At 35.1% G+C, this 21,098-nt stretch overlaps 1 protein-coding gene across 1 annotated transcript in view; it reads right to left on the bottom strand.

Moving 5' to 3' along the window:
- Window positions 1-5,997: 5,997 nt before the first annotated feature.
- LOC135135493 (tryptophan 5-hydroxylase 1) overlaps window positions 5,998-21,098 on the bottom strand; it is a 77,330-nt gene continuing 62,229 nt past the window's right edge. Inside the window, exon 8 of the mRNA XM_064064559.1 lies at window positions 5,998-6,423. Within this exon, the coding sequence (XP_063920629.1) occupies window positions 6,180-6,423 (244 nt within the window). The 3' untranslated portion in view covers window positions 5,998-6,179. The remainder of the gene's footprint in view (window positions 6,424-21,098) is intronic.

The following is a 21,098-nucleotide window of genomic DNA, read 5'->3' as shown; positions in this document are numbered from 1 at the left end:
ACGGGCACGTTGAATCAGAACCTGTATGGAGAATAGCGCCTCCCTGGTACCTAGACCTTTCCTGAAGCCGAATTGGGTATCACTTATGCTTGAGTCAAGTTTTTTATATATGCGTGCTTGTATAATATTAAGGAACACTTTTAGCGGGTGGCTCATTAAGCTGATTATTCTGTGTTCGCAGCATTTGGTGGCATTATTCTTTTTTGGGATTGGAATAAAGGTTGATGTTAACCAATCGTTTGGTATTTTGCCTGTTGTGTATATTTTGTTGAAGAGTATTGTCAACAGTTTTATTTGCTCTGATCCCAATAATTTCAAAATTTCACCGTGTATTTGATCTGGTCCGGGGCTCTTGTTGTTTTTTAGTCTTTTTATAGATGATTCTACTTCTTCTTGTGTTATTGCTGGTCCTTCTTCTGTGTTTGTGTTTGTCATGATGTCGGTATTTTCGTCTCCAAACAGTTCTTCCATATATTCCTTCCATCTTGCGAGTTTTTCTTTTGTTTCACTAATACAGTTATTATCTGAGTCCAGCAATATTCCATTAATTTTCCTTCTCTGTGTTCCTGTTGTTTCTTTGATTTTTTTGTGTAGGTTAAAAGTGTCATGTTTGGCTTGTAGAATCTCCATTTCGTCACATTTCTCCTGCATCCATCTCTCTTTAGCCTCTTTGATTGCGTGTAATATTCTTCTGTGTAGCTCTTTATATTTATCATTATTCTTGTTCCGATGTTGTCTTCTTTCTTCCATCAGTTCGAGAATTGTATTTGTCATCCATTCCTGTTTTTTAATTCTTTTGTCGGGTTTTAGTTCTTTTTCCGCAACAGATGTTAACGATGACTTTATTTTGTCCCATAAATCTTCTAGTTCCAGGTCAGATGCGTTCTTTTCGGAAATTGTTTTGAGTTCAGTATTTATCCTGTCCTTTGTTTGTTGAAACACGGTATGTTGTTTTAGTTTTTGCATGTCAGCTCCTCGTAATGTTCTTCCTTTGCCAACCTTCTTTAGTCGGAGTTTAGTACGTGCTAGTAATAGGTTGTGGTCCGATGGTATGTCTGCTCCTGGGTATCTTTTGCAAGAAGTTACTGCGTTTCGGTATTTTTTGTTTATCATTATAAAATCAATCTGGTTTCTTACGATTCTGTCGTTGCTGTCTGTAGGAGCTCTCCAGGTATATAGCCTTCTGGGAGGTAGTTTAAAGAAGGTATTCATAATGGTGAAGTTCATTTCTTGACAAAATTCTATTAAACGTTCACCCCTTTCGTTTCTTGTTCCTAGTCCGAAATCTCCTACCACGTCTTCTATTTTTCCCAGCCCAATTTTGGCATTCATGTCGCCTAAGATGATGTTAACTTCTTCTTTCTTCGTATGTTTAGTTGCTATTCTTATTTCTTCATAAAATTATTCGATTTCTTGTTCATTACTGTTAGCTGTTGGTGCGTATACTTGTATGATATTTGTGTCGAAAGGGTTTGATTTGATTTTGACCAATGCTACTCTGCTTGAAATGGGGATAAATCCTTTTATACTTTTGTTGGTTTGGTCATTTAGAATTACTGCTACGCCATTTTTGTTTTTGGTAGTATTGTCTCCGGAAAAGTATATGTGATGCTCATTAATGGTGCATTGACCTGAATTTGGCCATCTTGTTTCACTGCATCCTAGTATGTCGATTTGAAGTCGTTTTGCTTCTTTTATTATATTCGCTGCTTTTCCAGGTTGATACATACTTTTCACATTCCATGTGCCAATTCTTTTTTCCTTGTGAATCTTAAAATCATTTTTGTTTTTATTGGGTAACCGGGGGATTCTTCGCACCCTCTCCCCATCTAAGGGGTGCCCGGGACTGAGGGCCATTGTTCTATTTTGTGTGCTCATCGTGATATCTTGGGGAATTTGTATGAGTCAGGTAGTTTCCCGTTGCTTTCCTGACTATGTGTTCAGCCGCTCCTACTTGGAGAACAGACGCTGTCGGACTACCGCTCCTAACATGGAGACCGTCGTGTCCTTTGTGTGCTGGTTTTGGTCTGCCCCGAGTATTTGATTTCCTCGGTACCACTCATATCTGAGAGGCGTTCCACTATCCGCCACCTGGGGAGGCACCCGATGGAGGACCAGCAACCCCACAAGGGAACATTCTAGAAACTATTTTTGCCAATTTTCACTTCCGTTTCGCAATGATTTGGCCATTCATAATGTCGGTTAGAATCCTTGTGCCACGAGTTGATGTCTTCGTCAAGAGTTAAGAATGATAGTTTTTGGTGAAGCTCTCCATTATTTGGTAGTGCGTTTTTTTGCTTTTGCCCGCGTAAGTAGTTTGATCAAACGACCTTGAGACTGCGGCTTTGTTGTGCTTTATCTGTACTTAATTGTAGTTAGGGTTTTATTCATCCGATTGAAGTACCCGAGTGTGTTCTGAATCATAGTTGAGTTTCATTCGCGATAGGTTGCTAAACCACCTATACATATTGCAAATAGTGACTATACAACTCACCCGTTATATCGAGCTCTCTCTCCCTTTCTTTTCATTTTCTGACTCGTACGTTCAGGTCGGTTTGCGGAGTGCTGTAAGTCCAACCACTCCCCTCAACATTTAGCCGAAGGTTCTTGACGCCCAGGTTTTTTTTTGCTCTATGGTTCAGGCCCTTTTGAATTTCGACTCAGACTCCCAAGCAACCGATAGCCGGCACTAATTGCCACCAGCTGGTTCTGAACTTTCCTTGGGAACGTTTAGTCGTTTTGTTTTTACTTCTCGAGCATAAAAGCTAAGGAAATATAGTAATCGAGTCCATCAAACGAATGGCCACTTTTCTATTTTCTCGACGTTTCTTGAACCCTACAGTACGCAAAAAGTAGTCTCCCGTTTCAGTCTGTCTATCTTTCTGATGTATGTATCCACTTTATTGGACACGCATTCTCCGAAACTGCTGCACTGATTATTGTCAAACTTTATATATTATAGAAATGTGGATGATTAAACGCTAACAAAAATTTTGCTAATCATCCCCACCAACAATTTGATGACGTTATTTCAAATAATTCTATGTTTATTTCATTTAGCTGTTATACAACAATAGACTCCTATACGTGTGATCTACGAATTTGCTTTGAGTTTTTTCCCTAACCGTCGAAATTTTTGCAAAAACATGCACAGTATAATAACATTTTACCATTAGTCTAAGATATCCCGTTCGTAGTTTATTGGGTAAGAACCCGGAACGCTGACCGGAGGTTCCGCATTCGATGCCAAACTTGGCCTTTCGTTTTTATTTTATTTTTCTCTTGCGTTCTTTATTATCAATGTTTATTAGGTCATGACAATTTTTTTATTGATCAAATTACTAAAAACCCACCCGACTTTCTTGAAAAGGTATGAATACGTCTGTCTTTATTTAATAAAAATTATAATAATAATATTCAGAACATTCTGTTCGACTGCGGCTAAGTCATTAATTTTAATCCTCTGTTTTGAGGCAACAGACTCATTCAAATCAAAGAAATTTTTACGTGACATTCTTCCGATGTCCAAAAACAAGCAATTTCAAGTGCTTGTTTATACATAGGCGTTTCTAATTAACACACTACAGTTTATCTTGCAGATTGGCACTGAAAAATGTTTGAATCGCTCCCTAATTTGATTCTTGTTTATTTCCCTATACGAGAATTGCTGACACCAAATTTTTGGGTATTTTAGGATTATTGATGAAAAAAAATTTATACCATTCGGATAAACCCTTAAAAATCATCCCTGGGCGTTAAAAATGTCCCAATCTGGTCAAAACTCTACATTTGCTTATTAATCAATACGAGGATTGTTGATACAAAATTTCAATCCATTCGGAATAATACCTTGAAAGCTATTGATGCTACGGAACAGACTTGTAACCTGGGGATAAAAAATACTCCAATCAAGTAAAAACTCGACATTTGCTTAACTTTTAACACGATAATTGTAGATACAAAATTTCAGCCCATTTGGAGACACCTTTAAAAACCACTCCCCCGAACAGACTTGCAGACTGGGGTTTAAAAATATTCCTATCAAGCCAAAATTCGCTTATTTTTCAACACGAAGATTGTTGATAAAAAATTTTAACCCGTTCGGAGAAATATTTAAAAACTACCCTTAAAACAGACTTGCAGACTGGGAGTTAAAAATACTCCTATGAATTGAGAATGCATGAATTTTTTAATGCGAAGATTATTATGCAAAATTTCAGCCTGTTCGAAGGAAGTTTTAGCAACCACCTTCAAAATAGCAAATCAAAGCAAACTCGTTCGGAGAAATCCTTAAAAACTACCTCCAAAACAACCTTGCAGACTGAAACTTTAAAATACTTCTGGCGAGTCAAAACTTGATATTTGTTTAGGTTTCCTGTTTCCGTCTGTCTGTCCGTCGGTCTGCCGTCCCGGATTTTTATTAGACAGATAATCTCCGAAAGTACTGGGCTGATTGTTGTCAAATTTTGTATTTATATTGGAAATATCATGTAGATGGTAAAACACTAACCAAAATTTGTCTAATTTTCCCTACGAATAATGCCATAACGTCACTTCAAAATTATACATAGAAAATGGGTTTTAAATTGTATCAAATTACATAGTCCTACACATGTAATTTATGACTCTGTATTGAGTTTTTACCCGAAACGTCCAGATTTTTGGAAAAAGTGAAAATTATAAAACAACATTTTGTAATTTAATTTTCAATTTACAAAACCGAAAGCTTTGCAATCTTGCAGATGTTTTAACGTTATGATAAGCATGATAAACTTTTAATCAAAATATACAGGGTGTTATTGAAAGGTATGTACAACAAAATGCGCGAAGTCTAAGAAGTCTGAAAAACTTATTTTGTGTTATCAAAATTATAAGGGAAAATTAACGCTTATCCAACCTTTTTAGACCCTACTGAAGGATAAATAGGTAAAATTAATTTATTTTAGTAAATCGTAGCAACTGTAACAATAAAACTTTTGTCAAGACTCAATGTTGCTATAGAAACGAAAAGATGTTCTTTTTATCAGAGGCGTACAATGAATTTGGACATAAATTTTAATAATTTTTGTCTCTAAAAGGAGAACACTTTTACCTGAACTTTTTTTAACTTTTAGCACCCATACTTCGAGACCAATTGCGGATTTTATTTTGTACGTACCTTTCAATAACACGCTGTATTTACTTATCCCCCTCCAAGAAATTGATGACGTCAGCTCAAAATTTTGTCGAATAGATGCTATCTAAAATATGATCAGTCTATACTTGGAATTTCATTAATATTTTTTAGATTTGCTTATACAGGGTGACTCAATTTATTTTATTGAATAAATCAAGAATTGCAAAACTGAAAACTTTGAAATTTTATAGACATTTAAAAGTTAATGTAAGCATGGTAAATTGTGAATCAAAATATAACTGTTTATTCCCCCAAAACATTTAAGACGTCATCTCTAAATTTTGCTGAATAAATTCTACCCAAAATATGCAAAATACGATGAGTTTTTACTTGTAATTTATCATTGCATTAATATTTTTACTTCCCGAACCAGTCCATCGGCCAACTCTTTACTTTTACGTTTTCTTGGCTTTTCATTAGGTCAGGTCTGCAGTTTCAGTTTGTCTGTCTGTCTATCTGTTTGTCTGCCCGTCTGTCCGTCCCGGACTTTTATTAGACAGATAATCTCCGAAAGTACTGGGCCGACTGTTGTTAAATTTTGGGTTTAGATTAGGAATATCATGTAGATGGTAAAACGCCAACCAAAATTTGTGTAAGTATCCCCACCAATAATGTGATGACATCACTTCAAAATTGTACACAGTAAATGAGTTTTAAATTGTATAGAAGCACATAGTCCAATACTGGGTACGTGGTTCTCTTCTAGAAACAATGATAATAATGGATCCACCTAAAGTAGTAAAAGGTAAGTAGGACAAGAACTAGAACATCTTAGTTCGAGCGTTAGCGTAGGAAGCTTGTAAGTAATTAATAAAAAAAAATATGATGCAGGTTCATTTATTTCACTAGACACTACTAAGAATTATAGTTTATATAATACATTATCATAAAACAACGAAAGCTATACTTAACGTATTTGAACAAGTGCACTCATTTTGCACATTATAATAAAAAAGATATACACACCACACTGCTACGCCCATATTATTGCGAGTTTACTAGTTTAGTTACTTTCTTCTTCATTTTTAGCAGCAAGTCCGGTTTGCAGTAAACTTGTAATTCTATCGATATTCAAGTTTGAATTACGTGCGCTAATTTTCTTAAGAGCGCTGTTAACAATGCATAGGTCTCCACGAAGTTCTGAAACAACAGCAGTGATTTTTTGTTCATTGCTAAGAACTTCAACACTTTGTGTATAGGGATTATAACGTAATCCAAAGGGACGTTGAATCTGCTCAGCGAAAGTTCTGAAATAAGAGTAAAGGGATCACATTAATACTGATATAATTTAATTTTACCTACTATAAATTTTACTAAAATTTTTTTATTTATTTATTTATTTATTTATTTATTTAAAAAAGTTAACTGGGCAGAGGACAATGTCCTGTTATGCCCAAGGAACAGTGCAGATACTAACTAAATATAAACTAAATCTACTTCTAATATAAATAAATCTTTATATTTCCAATACTCTAAACACTAAACTGGTCAGTCTGGAAGGCATCGAAGGCAATCTTGAAATTAGCTACTGAAGTACTCTGTACAATATGAGAAGGAGTTGAATTCCATGTGTTGAAAATTCGGTTTGGTAAAAAGAACTGCCTGCTTCTGGTTCGAAAATTCTCTTTCTGCAGTTTAAACAGATGTCCGCGAGTTCGAAAATCCACAGAGATGGAGAAGAGTAAACGGATAGGTGATCCTACATTGCTGACAGCTTTAAAAGTTGTTATTGCATCACCCCGGATTTTCCGATATTCCATTGTAGGCAACATCATGATTTTAAGCCTATCTTCGTATTTAGGACGACGAAAACTGAACGGGATACGAGTAATACGGCGTTGCACAGATTCTATCGCCTGCTTATCTCTAATTAGAACAGGGTGCCAAACAGCGTTACCATACTCGAGTAGGGGTCTCACATAGGACTTATGCAATTTTGCTATCGTTGCTGGGGATGCGTTGGAGAATACTTTTTGCATTAGATACACAACAGTGTTGGCTTTTTTGACAACACTTAAAATATGTGCCGACCAGGATAAGTCGGACGTGATAGTTATACCTAAATCAACTTGCGAGTCAACATCCTTTAATAAATGCGATTCAAGGTAATATTTAAGCTTGGGATTATTGCTGCCAAGGTGGAGTATACAACACTTGTCTCTGTTCAGAGGAAGAAGCCATTCATGCGCCCATTTTGAAACAGTATTAACATCAGCATTTATAAGATCGCAGTTAACACAGGTATTATACACTTTCAGATCATCTGCAAATAATGTAAATGGACACTTAATAACTCGGGCAAGATCGGCTGTATAAATAGTAAAAAGAAGGGGGCCCAGAACAGAACCTTGTGGAACTCCGCTTAACACCTCTCGTTGAGAACTAAAGGAACTGCCAATTTTTACCCTAAAAGTCCTGTAGGATAGAAATCCTTGAATCCACCTTAGCAAAGAACCCCTGATACCAACACTTTCCAATTTATGCAACAGACGACGAGTGGGAACCTTGTCAAAAGCCTTGGAAAAATCAAAGTAGATAACATCGACGGGATTGCCGCTGTCTAACTCTCTACTCCAATCATTGAGGCTACAAAGGAGGTTACTGGATACGGACCTGCCAGGAATAAATCCATGCTGTTGAGAAGGAATAACTTTATTGTCCAGAAGGAACTCCATCATACGATCGTTGATGATGGATTCCATAACCTTACCAACTGTGGATGTTAAACTGATTGGACGATAGTTTCCGGCGTCAAGTTTATTACCTTTCTTGAAAATTGGTTTAACTGTAGCTACTCTCCAGTTTTCCGGCACCTCCCCGCTATTTAGAGATTGACGCATAAGCAAACTCAGTGGACTTGCTAAGGCAGAAGCATACTCACTCAAAATGGCAGCGGATATCTCATCAGGTCCAGGAGATTTGGTTTTCTTTAGCTTCTGCAGCTTCACACGGATCTCATCCTCAATAAAATCAACACTAGATAAAGATACACTACATTGAGGCGCTGCGATATCTGGGGGACTATGTAACGGTTCTATGATGAACTGATTTGCAAACGAGTCAGCGAAAACGTTAGCAATATCTTCATTTTCCGTGATTAGAGTGCCAACAGAATTTTGAATTTGAGGTGTCCTTACGGATCCACCAAGAGTATCTCGAATATATTTATAGAAGCATTTTGGGTTTTTACTGTTAGCAAGACGAGCTTCATAAGCCACCTTGGAATCTTTAATCTTCGATGCTAATAAATTAGAAAACGTCCTATGAGCTGCATAATCCATCTCGTTACCTGTTCGTTTGTATGTTTTCCACAAGATTTTCTTGCGCCGAACCATCTGTAATATCTGGTGGTTTATCCATGGTTTTTTAGCCGATCGGGTGAATGTTCTAGATACAGAATTTTGACTAGACAACTCAAGTAAATGTGATTTGAAGACTTCCCAGTTTTCCTCTACGGTGTCGTGCATTAATAATGCTTCCCAGTTAGTTTCGACCAAATCATTTTCTAACATACGATAATTAGTGATCGACCGCGTGAATGAAATTATCCTATTATGAGTAGGAAAGCTGACTTGTAGGTTGGCCATAATCGTTACATGATCTGATTTACCAATCGGACTAGTAAACTCTAAATTAGAGAGCAGGTCGGGGCTGGAAGAAATAATAAGATCTAAAACCGAGGGCTGTTGATTGACTCTATACCTGGTTGGTTGAGTAACTAGTTGACACAAGTGAGAATCGTTTAACACATCCAATAACAACTGATAAGAAGGATTCGAAGATACTAGCGTTGCTAAAGGCCAACTCAAGTCAGGCATATTAAAGTCGCCAAAGATAAGAAGGTTAGTATAATCGTTCGCCAAGTTAGATATTATGTCAAAAAGTTTGGAATCACTCACAAAATCAGTCGACGGAGCCCTGTAAATACAACCCAGAGCAAGCGTTAAGGAACGGTTAGAAAGCTTTATAACTAAGGACTCGATGTTTAACGTAGGTGTATCTATGATAGTGATTGTGAAGTTAGACATCACATGGTCAGATACATATATACAAACTCCTCCTCCTCTACTAAATTGCCTATCTTTTCTAAATAGATGATAGCCAGACAATGATATTAAAGCAACAGGTAACTTAGGGTTTAGCCACGTTTCACTAACTAAAATAATTGAAGGCTTATTGACTAAAACAAAAGCAGAGAACTCATTAAACTTTGCATATAACGACGCGGTGTTACAGTACATAAGAGGACACAAAAACAAAGAAGCAGAGGGTTCAGTGGCATCCATGAATTTGAAGAGAAAAGAAAAAAAAACAAAAAAAAAAAACTAATAAGTATCTGGATCATTGTTACTCTCCATACTACAAGTCTGGTGGCGGGCATAAGCCTTTTTAAGTTTCCGCTGTACTTTCAAACAACGATTTCGTATACTGGTATGAGAAAGCGAGGTATAAATTTGATGAAGTTCATCCAGAAGGCCGACAATGTCACTAGTGTAGTTAAAAGCAATGGTTAAAACGTCAGATTCACCTACGACATCTTCCATAAATTTAACCAATTCGGAAAACTCTAGAACAAAAGGCGGATCGGCTACTTCACATAAACTACGCGCAGGTTCCAATAATTCAAATGTGCCCGTCAAACTCTCGGTGGAATCACTGGTTCTAACCTTTTTAAACGCTCGATCAAAAGAACTGTTTTCACTGCTAGGGATCGAATGTTCAGCCTCAGGTGACTCAGCGTTAGAACTTGATCTTTTGTTTGCGGATACTTCAAGAGAGGGTCTAGCTTTTTCAGGCACGTGTTCAGTTTCCATTGTTTCATTTGTCGGCGCATTTGCGTTTCTGGTGGTAACTTCATCTTGGACATTTGTAGGTGTAGGTTTATTCAAAATGTTGGGGTCTGTAATTTCCTGGGGTTGGCTGGTACATTGGCTGGCTATATGACCAGTCAAATGACACTTAAAACAAGTTTGGTCGTCGTAAGTAAGGAAGATGCGATAATTTGTACCATCATGTTTTATCACCAAAGACGAAGGTAAGTCAATCGACTCATCCGGCGTGACAAATATCTGACGTCTAAAACTGAGTACATGACTATACTCCTCATTTTGAATCCCTGCCCTTAAAAAGGACACAGGAGAGACGGGTTTGTAACCTAGCGTTTTGATAACAGAGAGGATGCTGTCATGGGGGATGGTAGGACATACGTTTGAAATAATTATTCGCTGTGCGGGTGTAATCAGACGTCGAATCCCAACTTCTTGATTGTTAATAGTTAATGAAGAATATTTCGTCACAAGCTCGTCTACTAAAAGTTTATCCTTTAGATATATACAAATTCGGTTGTTCGCTATTCTTGAAGCGAAGAGGACGTTTTTGGGCTGGACTAAACTACCAACAGCGACAACATAATCAGTTAATTTCGTCTCATTAACGGAATTGAGTACAACAGCTTGGTCCTTCTTAGGGAAGCTAACGTGATTAGCAGTAGTAGGGGATGAACTCATGTTTGTAGATCAAATCGGTGGATAGGTAGGACACAACCAGAGCAGGTGCATAGTAAAGCTGGTTGCTTAATTTTGTTCAATAAAAACCAGTATATATCTACTGGAAAGTTTTTGTGAACAAAAACGTTCGCTGACTATCAAATGAGGTTAAAGTTGTTACCTCACTACGAATGGACGATTCTGGCTGATTTCTTAACGCGCTCACGATTCAGAAAAAAACTGTTAACTAATGAACCAATTTTTCGAAAAAAACACTCACTATTTAACTATATACTGAGCTAAGTGCACTGTACACTCACTCCCATTTAGGGTTCAGTAATGTTTTGTGGGTCTCTGGAGTACATTTGGAAACAGCTTCAAACCATAAATTCTCGACCTTATTTTTGGATGAAGGCCGAAAAGTTATGTGCTTGTTATAGTATTTAGGATTTAAAAAAACGCACGCCATTTCACTAGGGTTTTATTGACAATGGTATGGGGGAATCTAAGAACCTCACTTTCCCGTAATGTGTCGTCTGTCAAAAATAGTTTTTTCGATCAGTTGTAAAAGGTTGAATAAATCCAACAATTGTTTTTCTGCAAAATTTTGATCACATTCAATATTGTGATTAGTGATTGCCCAACTACTCTTGCATTTGATTTTTTCTGCTAGAAAATGTAGGTGGTTTTTCAACTGGCCGCATGGTATGGTGAATTGTTCATTACCACCACACATTTTCGTTGCAACTTGTTGAAAGCAGGAATACTTAGGTAAGCTGAATGAACACTCTGTTTTGAAAAAGTATCCCGCCCAATTTTTAGTGGTTTTCCTCCACTTGTAATTTTGCTGGGATTACTTTTCAATCTGAATCATGTACTCAATGAAGAACGGAAGAACTCTGGTAAATCCATGTTTCGTATAGGTTCACAAATATTACATATTCACTATAATTTATAATTTAAAGAAATTTTTCTAAAATAGTTATTTGTTTCATGAGGCTGAAAAATTTTTCTGTGGTCGAGGTACGCACGTTTTTTAGACGACTATACAAACAATTATTGATTATGTAAGTGTTTTGGGGTTAGAATAGTAATTTACGTAACTAGTTCGGGATAGCCTGCTTCCCGCATGAACGCTTGTTTGAGGAACGACCGAAGAGTTAGTTTTCTTATATTAACAATCATATATACGATGGTTACATTTTGTTGTGCTTTTGGATTCGAGGAGCAGTATCACAAAAGCTCTTAATATTTATTTTACATCTACGAAATACTTATTTTAGTTTTCCGACAAATTTGTTGCTAAGAAAGTAATGGATTGTTATATTTAAAACAGATACATTTGTTCCGACTTCGACGTCAAGAGTGTGTGGTAAGCTGTTTAAAAATGATGACTCACGGCATTAATAAATTCTATTAATCCTAGACAACAACAAAGAATTAACTTTTTTTTTAAATATTTCAGTTTTCCAAAACATTAAAAAATCGAAACAAAACCTAGAAAACTGATTAATAGAGAGCGGAAAATATGCAGCAAAATTTTGAGAAATATGGTCATAATATGATATGCATCAATTTTATGCAAATATGCAGTAACTTTCTTAATATATGCAGAGATATGCAGTTGCATATGCTCCAAAAATAAAAAAAAAGTGTAATAACCCAAATGAAATTATTTACACATTACAAAAACAGGTTTCCAGAGCTTACGTTTTATTACAAAAAATACATAAACCGCATTTTTAAAGATAATATTCTTATACTAAAAAATAAATATAAACAGAACAAATTAGAAATAGTAGTAATCGACTATTTAATTGCTATTTTGGTAACAATTTACTTTTAAATAATTTTCGAAATATTCTAACAAAAAGTTTTTCCGGTGCTCCTAAAGTATGCATTTGTAAATAGAAAAACTGTGTACTACGTCCACAGATGTAAAAATACTTATACTTTTGGAAATTTCATTGTACCCTATAAAATTTTATTGGCAATAACGAGACGGATAATAGTACAATAGCAAGAGATATTTACAACTTAAGTCGCGTGCCGGTAATCCCCAGATGTTAGAAAGCAGAATAATCCAGGTCCGGACAGGGACCATCGTTACTCATGAACGGAAATGACCATTATTTTATGAGTACAACTACCTGCTAAATGTTCTAACCATTGTACTACTGTCCGTCTCGTTATCGTCAATAAAATTTTATAGGGTAGAATGAAATTTCCAAAACTATATTAGTTTGGAGCAGGCGCGACAAAACGCAGTTCCTTCTTGAAGAATAAGTTCAGGAAAAGGTTTATACCATTAATTAATTAGTGTTATTAGAGTTTTTATTATCTTCGAGATATTGACACATCTGTATCGCTTTAAATGCTTTCAATGCAAACTCACGATGAAAAATAACAGGATTTTTCGACCATCATAAAACATACTATTAATACAATTAAATAACGGACAAAAATATTGGGAATGAACCGTATTTCCAAAAGTAATTAGGGCGCGATTTACCTGGAAGGATGGCCAGTGGTTTCTCCAGTCTACAGTATAAAAATAACAGATACGCAACTTTCATAAATCCGCTGATTAAGAAACAGTTAACGAAGAAAAAATTATCTAAAATATTTTCATAAATCATGTATTAATTTTAATTTAATTTATTAAAGCTTTCAGGTCTGAACCAAAACCCAGCCAAGATGAAAATGTTACTCTATTCACTTTACGGTGAAAATGTAATCTTCTTTTTATTTTAATTTGATTAGTATTAATAACGACTGTTATCATAAATATAATAAATTTAGGCAAAGGAGAAGAGAACCAGTGCCTGTAAGAGATTTTCGAGAACCTGATTTGAAATTACAATCCAAGCGAAAATTGTATTGGAACGTTTCTGAAAAAATTATTAAAAAACAAAGGGATATGATCAAATATTACCTACGAAATCAAAATTGTAGATAAGAAAAAAACAAAGGTGGACTTACAAAGCCATCAATTAATGTTGCCAAAGTTTGCAAAATGGCTGAAAACACGTTTAGAACTACGAATTATCATATTTCAGCGAATATTATTAACATCCTTATAATTCAAACCATTAGTTTACTAAACCTCAAAAATATATTTAATGTTTTAAATGATCATATTTTTGATACAGATCCACTTAACAATGATGTGCAGTTAGTTTATGTGATTATGCATAATTTTTTTATTATCAGTCTAAATTATGAAAACGGTAAAAACTATCAAGTTGATAGTTGCGAGGCGTAGCATAGCGGAGCCAAGCGAATGCAAAATTTTGCCAGTCAAAAAACTCACTTTTAATCCAAATGAAACATGCTATTTTTTCTCCAGCCATTAATGTAACACTAAAACAGGAAATAATTAAATTAAAAATTTTTTTAATGAAAATGGAATCAATAGTCTGGTATCTCCGTAGTCATGATTACCTATTTTTTATTTATGTTGTGTCACTGATTTTCAAAAAGTATCAAAAATTGATTAATTTTTCGCCAATAATGAATGTTAAAGAAGATTTACCTCCAGATGCGGCCGAAAAGGCACAAATAGTGATTGCAGACTTACTTCCGACCAAATCGCGTGAAATCTATGAGTTTGCCTACAAGCGCTTCATGAGATGGAAAAAAACATTGAAACCTATTCCGAGAACGTTTTGCTGGTGTATTTTGCTGATTTGGCAAAAACAATAAAATCATCCACACTATGGTCGCAATGTTCGATGGTAAATATAAAAAATGGCATAGATATAGAAACATTTTCAAAACTATAAGAGCGTTTTTGAAGAAACAAGCAGAAGATTACAAGTCAAAGAAATCAAGAGTTTTAACAAATTGCCAAATAGAAGATTTTTTAAGCCATGCTCCAAATGAAAAATATTTATTTACGAAAGTAAGTTTACAACTTAAATTAATGAAATGATTGCACACTAACGATAAGTTGTCCTTCAGGTCGTTGTAATCTTCGGAGTGAGTGGAGTATGCCGTTGTCAGGAATTGGTGGAATTAAGAATAGACAATATTGAAAATGTTAAATCAGGTTTACTTGTAACGATTTCTCATACGAAAACTAAAAAGCTAAGATCATTTACCGTTATGGGGGAAAAACATTTTAATGTTTACCAGAATATATAGCTCTTCGACCAAAAAATTTTCATGAACGTGGAATTTTGTTAAATACCTAAATGGAAAGTGTCAGCGACAAGTAGTTGAAATTCACAAGATTAGCGATGTTCCACAAGAAGTAGCTACATTTTTAAAATTGGAAAATCCCAATGAATATAGCGAACATTGCTTACGTTGCACGTCTGCCACTCTCCTTGTAGATGCTGGAGGTGACATTATATCTCTCAAGAGACATGGCGGGTGGAAATCGAAGAGTGTAGCGGAGCAGTATATTGAGAAATCAGTGAAACACAAGGAAGGCGTGACGCGAAAAATTTTTCGGTTAGATTCCCCAAAAACCACCGAAGAGCAATGAAGTAAATACACTGAGTTACAAAAAAAGTGGCGCACTACAATTTTTTTAAATTTTGTAGACATGCTTTATTTGTAGAATTGGATATTCATGTAGGCGGCTTATGACTCAGTTTGTATCGCTTTGATTTGGCAATATCTCAATTAATCCATCGACAGAGCTTTTTTTTCAACTTTAACTGTTATTGTCCGTGTTCAAAAAATTTTTCCATTAAAAAAAACGTTTTATCCACGTTTCTGAGGTGTCGTGTTTTGTGTTTATTTTTATTGTTATTGTTGATCGTTTTTTATTCGAAAATGCAAATAACCCGAGAAGAAGTTGCCACAGCAGCAACTTTAATGGAAGATGAACGAAGTATTCGATACGCAGCACGCGCCATTATGAAACCAGAGACAATGGTATGCAGAGCACTGCAAAAATTCCGTGAGACTCAGACGTACACCCGACGTCCTGCTTCAGGTCGTCCTAGAGCAACATGGGCAAGAGACGATAGATTTTTAACTCTACAGAGTCTAAGGTACGCCATAAACAAAGAAGGCTTGAATTTGCGAGATTGCAAAACTGGGAAGCGAACGATTGGAGACGAGTGCTTTTTTCAGACGAATCGCGATTTTGTTTGCGTTCACCAGATGGTCGGCACAGAGTTTGGAAAAGAAGAGGTGAACGATTTTGTGAAGCGATTATGGTCCAACAAGAAAATTTTTGGAGAGGGTTTGTAATGGTATTGGGTGGAATTTCTTTAGAGGTGAAAACCGACCTTTTTATTCTCCAGGGACGTTCTTTAAACGCTAATACTTACATTAGAAACATTTTACAAGACCTCATTTCTTGTTTATGGAACATAACGAAGACCACACGTTGCTAGATGTGTAATTAATTATCGACAAGAGGTAGAAATTCAATATTTGGAACGGCCGGCGATGAGCCCTGACATGAACCCCATAGAACACGTATGGGATGAGTTAGGAAGACGTGTTAGAGCTCGTCCGGCGCGTCCAGAAACTCGGCAAGAGTTAAAAGCAACATTAAGAGAAGAATAGGAAAATATTGACCAAGACGTCATTCGAAATTTAATACTCATGCCCAGGAGGATTTCTACACTGTTGAATGTTCGAGGAGACAATACATATTATTAATTTAAAGACAAGAACAAAGAAAACTTGTTTATTGTAATGACCTTTTTGCTGAGTTTTTTAGATTTAACATTTAGATTGTTAGTAAAGTCTTTATTTTCTTAAAAACTAGGATTTACTACACTCGCCGGCATGAAAAACGGGCCAACTAATATTTTTCTGAGTACAGTGCTTCGACGTTTTTACTACGTTTATTTTTGATGTTGTTTCTTGACCTGCATATTAATTGAGTGTACCTGCACCCCACACTTTACATGAGCTTCAGAATATGCTTTTAAAGGAATGAGAGAATATCCAACAAGAAGAAATAAACAATTTATTTCATGGGATGCTCTGGGGAATGGCAGCAGTCTTACAGGTTCGTGAGGGAAATACCCGTTATTGACATCCTTAAACAGTGTGTCAATGATAATTGATTTTGCTTTTTTGGAAACTTTATATTTTTTCAGCTTTGTTTGATTATTGAATTTTTTCATTTTCTATTAAAATAGTATAGTTTTTAGTTCTTTTTGGATAAAAATATTACAATAAGCGTTGCATAACAACCTCAAAGTATTGCAACCGAAATCGTACTTTATTTTGCACATTTTCGGATCTTAAAAAATATATAAATATAATATCAGAGCCAAAATAATATATTTTTTTTTAAATTTAGGAACACGTAACACCATTTTTTTCTAGTGCGCCACTTTTTTTTTTGTAACTCAGTGTATAACCAAAGACCTAACTGACAATGAAATAGCAGCAACATTGACAAACATTGTTAACACTGCTAATACAAGGGATAATAGCAATGTTAACAAATAAATTAAATTTAAGCAAATCGTTAATCCTATTCTCTGAAAGTTGTTCTAATTTTATAGTTAATATCAATTTTAAAATTTAGAAATTATGTAATGTGTTTAATCTATATCTACATATAAAATTGTTTGTCCTGACTGACCGATTCATCAACGCAGAGCCTGAACTACTGAAGCTAGAAACATGAAATTTGGACAGTAGTTTCTTTTTGTGATGTAAGCATCCACTAAGGAAGGAACTTGGGAAATTCCACCCCTAAAAGGGTGGAAAGTTTGTACAGGAAGACTATTTTCTAACCACTTTTGTTGTTAACATTTACGTGTAACTTGGTATTAATGCTTTTCAACACAAATAACGAAACACGTATTTCACCATTTTCCGAAATTCAACCCCTAAGAGGGTAAAAAGTGGTGGGTAAGTTTGTACGGGAAAACTACTTCTGTTGTACGTGCATGAAAGGAGGTCGCTGTAGCAAAAAATTTCCTTAAATTCTCCTGAAAGAAGCCCAAACAGGCGATGACAGCTACCCTCAATACCGGCGAAGAGGTCCCGCGGATGGTAGATTCACGGTTGAATTCCATGGTGTAACCCTAGATAACAGATGGGTGGTACCGTACAATCCAGTTTTGTCTTGAACTTTTGCTGCTCACATCAACATATAGTATTGTAACTCTGTAAAATCTATTAAATATACAGGGTGCCGCATCCAAGTCTGGATATAGGGAATTAACATGGAAATTGGTTTTTATTTTATAACTAGCTGACCCCGTGAACTTCGTTTCACCTACAATTTAATTTTGAATCTGCAAAACCGAATGCTTTGAAATCTTGCAGATGTTTTAAACATATGATAAGCATAATAAATTTTTATTCAAAATATATTTACTTATCCCCTCCAAAAAATTGATGACGTCAGCCCAAAATTTTGCCAAATGAATCCTCTCTAAAATGTCCAAGATAGGATGAGACTATACATGTGATTTATCATTCCATTCATAATTTTTGGTTTTGCTTATAGGGGGTGCCTCAAAAAAATTAATCACTGAGTCAATTTATTTTATTGATTGAATCAAGAATTGCAAAACTGAATTTTGAAATACTGCAGACGTTTTGAAGTTACTGTTTGACATGGTAGGTTTTTAATCAAAATATATCTGTTTATCAAGCCCAAAAACTTGATGACGTCATCTCAAGATTTTGCCGAACAAATCCTATCTAAAATGTGCAAAACATCATCAGTATATTTTCGTAACTTATCATTGCATTCATATTTTTTAGATTTGTTTTTACAGTGACTCCAAAAAATGTATGGATCATTCAATTTATTTTAGAGAATAACTCAAGAGTTGAAGAAATGACTTCTTTGAGATCTTGCAGACGTTTTAAAGTTATTGTAAGCATGGTAAATTGTTAAGAATATTTACTTATTCCCCCCAAAAAATTGATGGAACGGCCCACTCGATTTTCGCAGATAATTTTGGAAATACAATACAGTTATTTTTAGTATTACACTGCACCAATCCAAGGTGGTATACGTGTTGATCGTAAATGTTGATTAGGTCATCACAAAATTGTATGAAGAAAAGACTCAACTCGAAAATGCTGAATATGTTTCATTATACTTTTGGTGCGAAGGAAGTTCTGTCGAAACAACGTTCGATCAAATTTTTGACAATGGTTGATATAAATAAAACTCAGTAGATGCTCATACTCGAAATACGAAGTATCTACTCGAATATCAAATCAAAATATTTCTAGTTTTTCTAGATGATGCTAATACTTCAGTAGGTAACAGTTGATGCTCAAGTAGTATCTCGATACAACAAAAACGGAAAACAGTGACAGTGTTCAACCATCAAGGCAAAAATCGAGTCACCAAAATATAAGTAAGTATGGGGTAGACACCTTGAGTTGGGAATCTCTATGGTCAGTGTTAGAAAGAACGCACTGCACAATTTATGCATAAATAAAAGCTAATTATCTTACGACTTCAGTTTTAATTTATCGGATTCCGTGATTCCTTCACTCGACAATGTTTAAATTTTGGGAAAATTTTCGAAACGATTGAAGTCGGTTGATCAAAGCTATACATTTGCATGATATAAATTAATAAATTTTAAACATAATTAATATCACTTATAATGTTTAGATATGATAAGCATAAATATATATGATAATTAAACCGAAACTCGTTGTTCTAAGAGCCCGAAATTATTAAAAACAAATCAATTTGTTTAAACAGTGTTAAATTATCCCCGAAAATGTGCATTTTCTCGGCCAAAATATGAAAAATAAATTTTGCAGTGTCATGGTGACGTACGATGACGTCACTGTCACGTGAGCTACCTGATAAAAGGTCACATTTTTCGGTCCTCTGCGTTTACTTTTGATTTTGGTTTGGTGGTAGCAACATCAGAGTCCGTTTTGGCTTAAAAGTAGGGCTCTTTTCACGAATTTCTAATTAATTATTAACAAATAATAGTGAAAATGTGTTGTATTAGTACTGTGAACACGAACGAAAATGGATATTATTCTGAAAAGGACCGAAAACAGGGTAAGTTCGAGTTCAGTTTTAATTTATCGGATTCCGTGATTCGTTCGGTCGACTATGTTTAAATTTAGGGGAAAATTTTCTAAACGATTGAAATCGGTAGATCAAAGCTATACATTTTCACGATATAAATAAATAAATTTTGAACATAATTAATATCATTTATAATGTTTAAATATGATAAGCATCAATATACGATAATTAAGCCGAAACTCGTTGTCCTATAAGCCCGAAGTTATTAAAAACAAATCAATTTGTTTAAACATTGTTAAATTATCCCCGAAAATGTGCATTTTCCCGGCCAAAATATGAAAAATAATTTTTGCAATCTCATCGTGACGTACGATGACGTCACTGTCAGCTGAGCTACCTGTCCGAAGGTCACGTTTCGCGGTCCTTTGTGTTCAGTATTAATTTCTGTTTGATGGCGGCAAGATCGTCGCGTCGTTCTGGCGTAAAAGTGGGGCGTTTTAGCGAATTTCTACTTTATTATTAATAAATATTGCGGAAAGTATGTTGTGTTAGTGCTGTGAACAGGAACGAAAATGGATATTTTTCCGAAAAAAGAAGGAAAATAGGGTAAGTACGACTTCAGTTTTAATTTATCGGATTCCGTGATTCGTTCACTCGACTTTGTTTAAATTTTGGGGACATTTTCGAAACGATTGAAATCGGTTGATCAAAGCTATACATTTTCACGATATAAATAAATACATTTTAAACATAATTAATATCATTTATAATGTTTAAATATGATAAGCATCAATATACGATAATTAAGCCGAAACTCGTTGTCCTACAAGCCCGAAGTTATTAAAAACAAATCAATTTGTTTAAACAATGTTAAATTATCCCCGAAAATGTGCATTTTCCCGGCCAAAATATGAAAAATAATTTTTGCAATCTCATCGTGACGTACGATGACGTCACTGTCACCTGAGCTACCTGAATAAACGTCACGTTTTTCGGTCCTTTGTGTTCAGTATTAATTTCTGTTTGATGGCGGCAAGATCGTCGCTTCATTTTGGCGCAAAAGTGGAACGTTTTAGTGAATTTCTAGTTTATTATTAATACATATTACGGAAAATATGTTGTGTTAGTGCTGTGAACACGAACGAAAATGGATATTTTTCCGAAAAAGACGGAAAACAGGGTAAGTACGACTTCAGTTTTAATTTATCGGATTCCATGATTCGTTTGGTAGTCAATGTTTACATTTTGGATAAATTTTCGAAACGATTGAAGTTGGTGGGTAAAGCTATACATTTTCGCGATATAATTAAATAAAATTTAAACATAATTAATAGAATTCATAATGTTCAAATATGATAACTATCAATATACGATAATTAAACCGAAATCCATCTTCCTAAGAACACGAGGTTAGCAAAAACAAATTAGTTTGTTTAAACATTGTTAAATTAACCCCGAAAATGTACAATTTCTGATCTAAAATATGAAA

The sequence above is a fragment of the Zophobas morio genome, unplaced genomic scaffold (assembly GCF_036711695.1).
Source record: "Zophobas morio isolate AGI-343-1 ecotype UQ-CSIRO unplaced genomic scaffold, CSIRO_AGI_Zmor_V1 ptg000024l, whole genome shotgun sequence".
NCBI classification, from domain to species: Eukaryota; Metazoa; Arthropoda; class Insecta; order Coleoptera; family Tenebrionidae; genus Zophobas; species Zophobas morio.
Note: the sequence above shows the minus strand (reverse complement) of the source record. Positions and strands in the feature narration are given on the sequence as shown.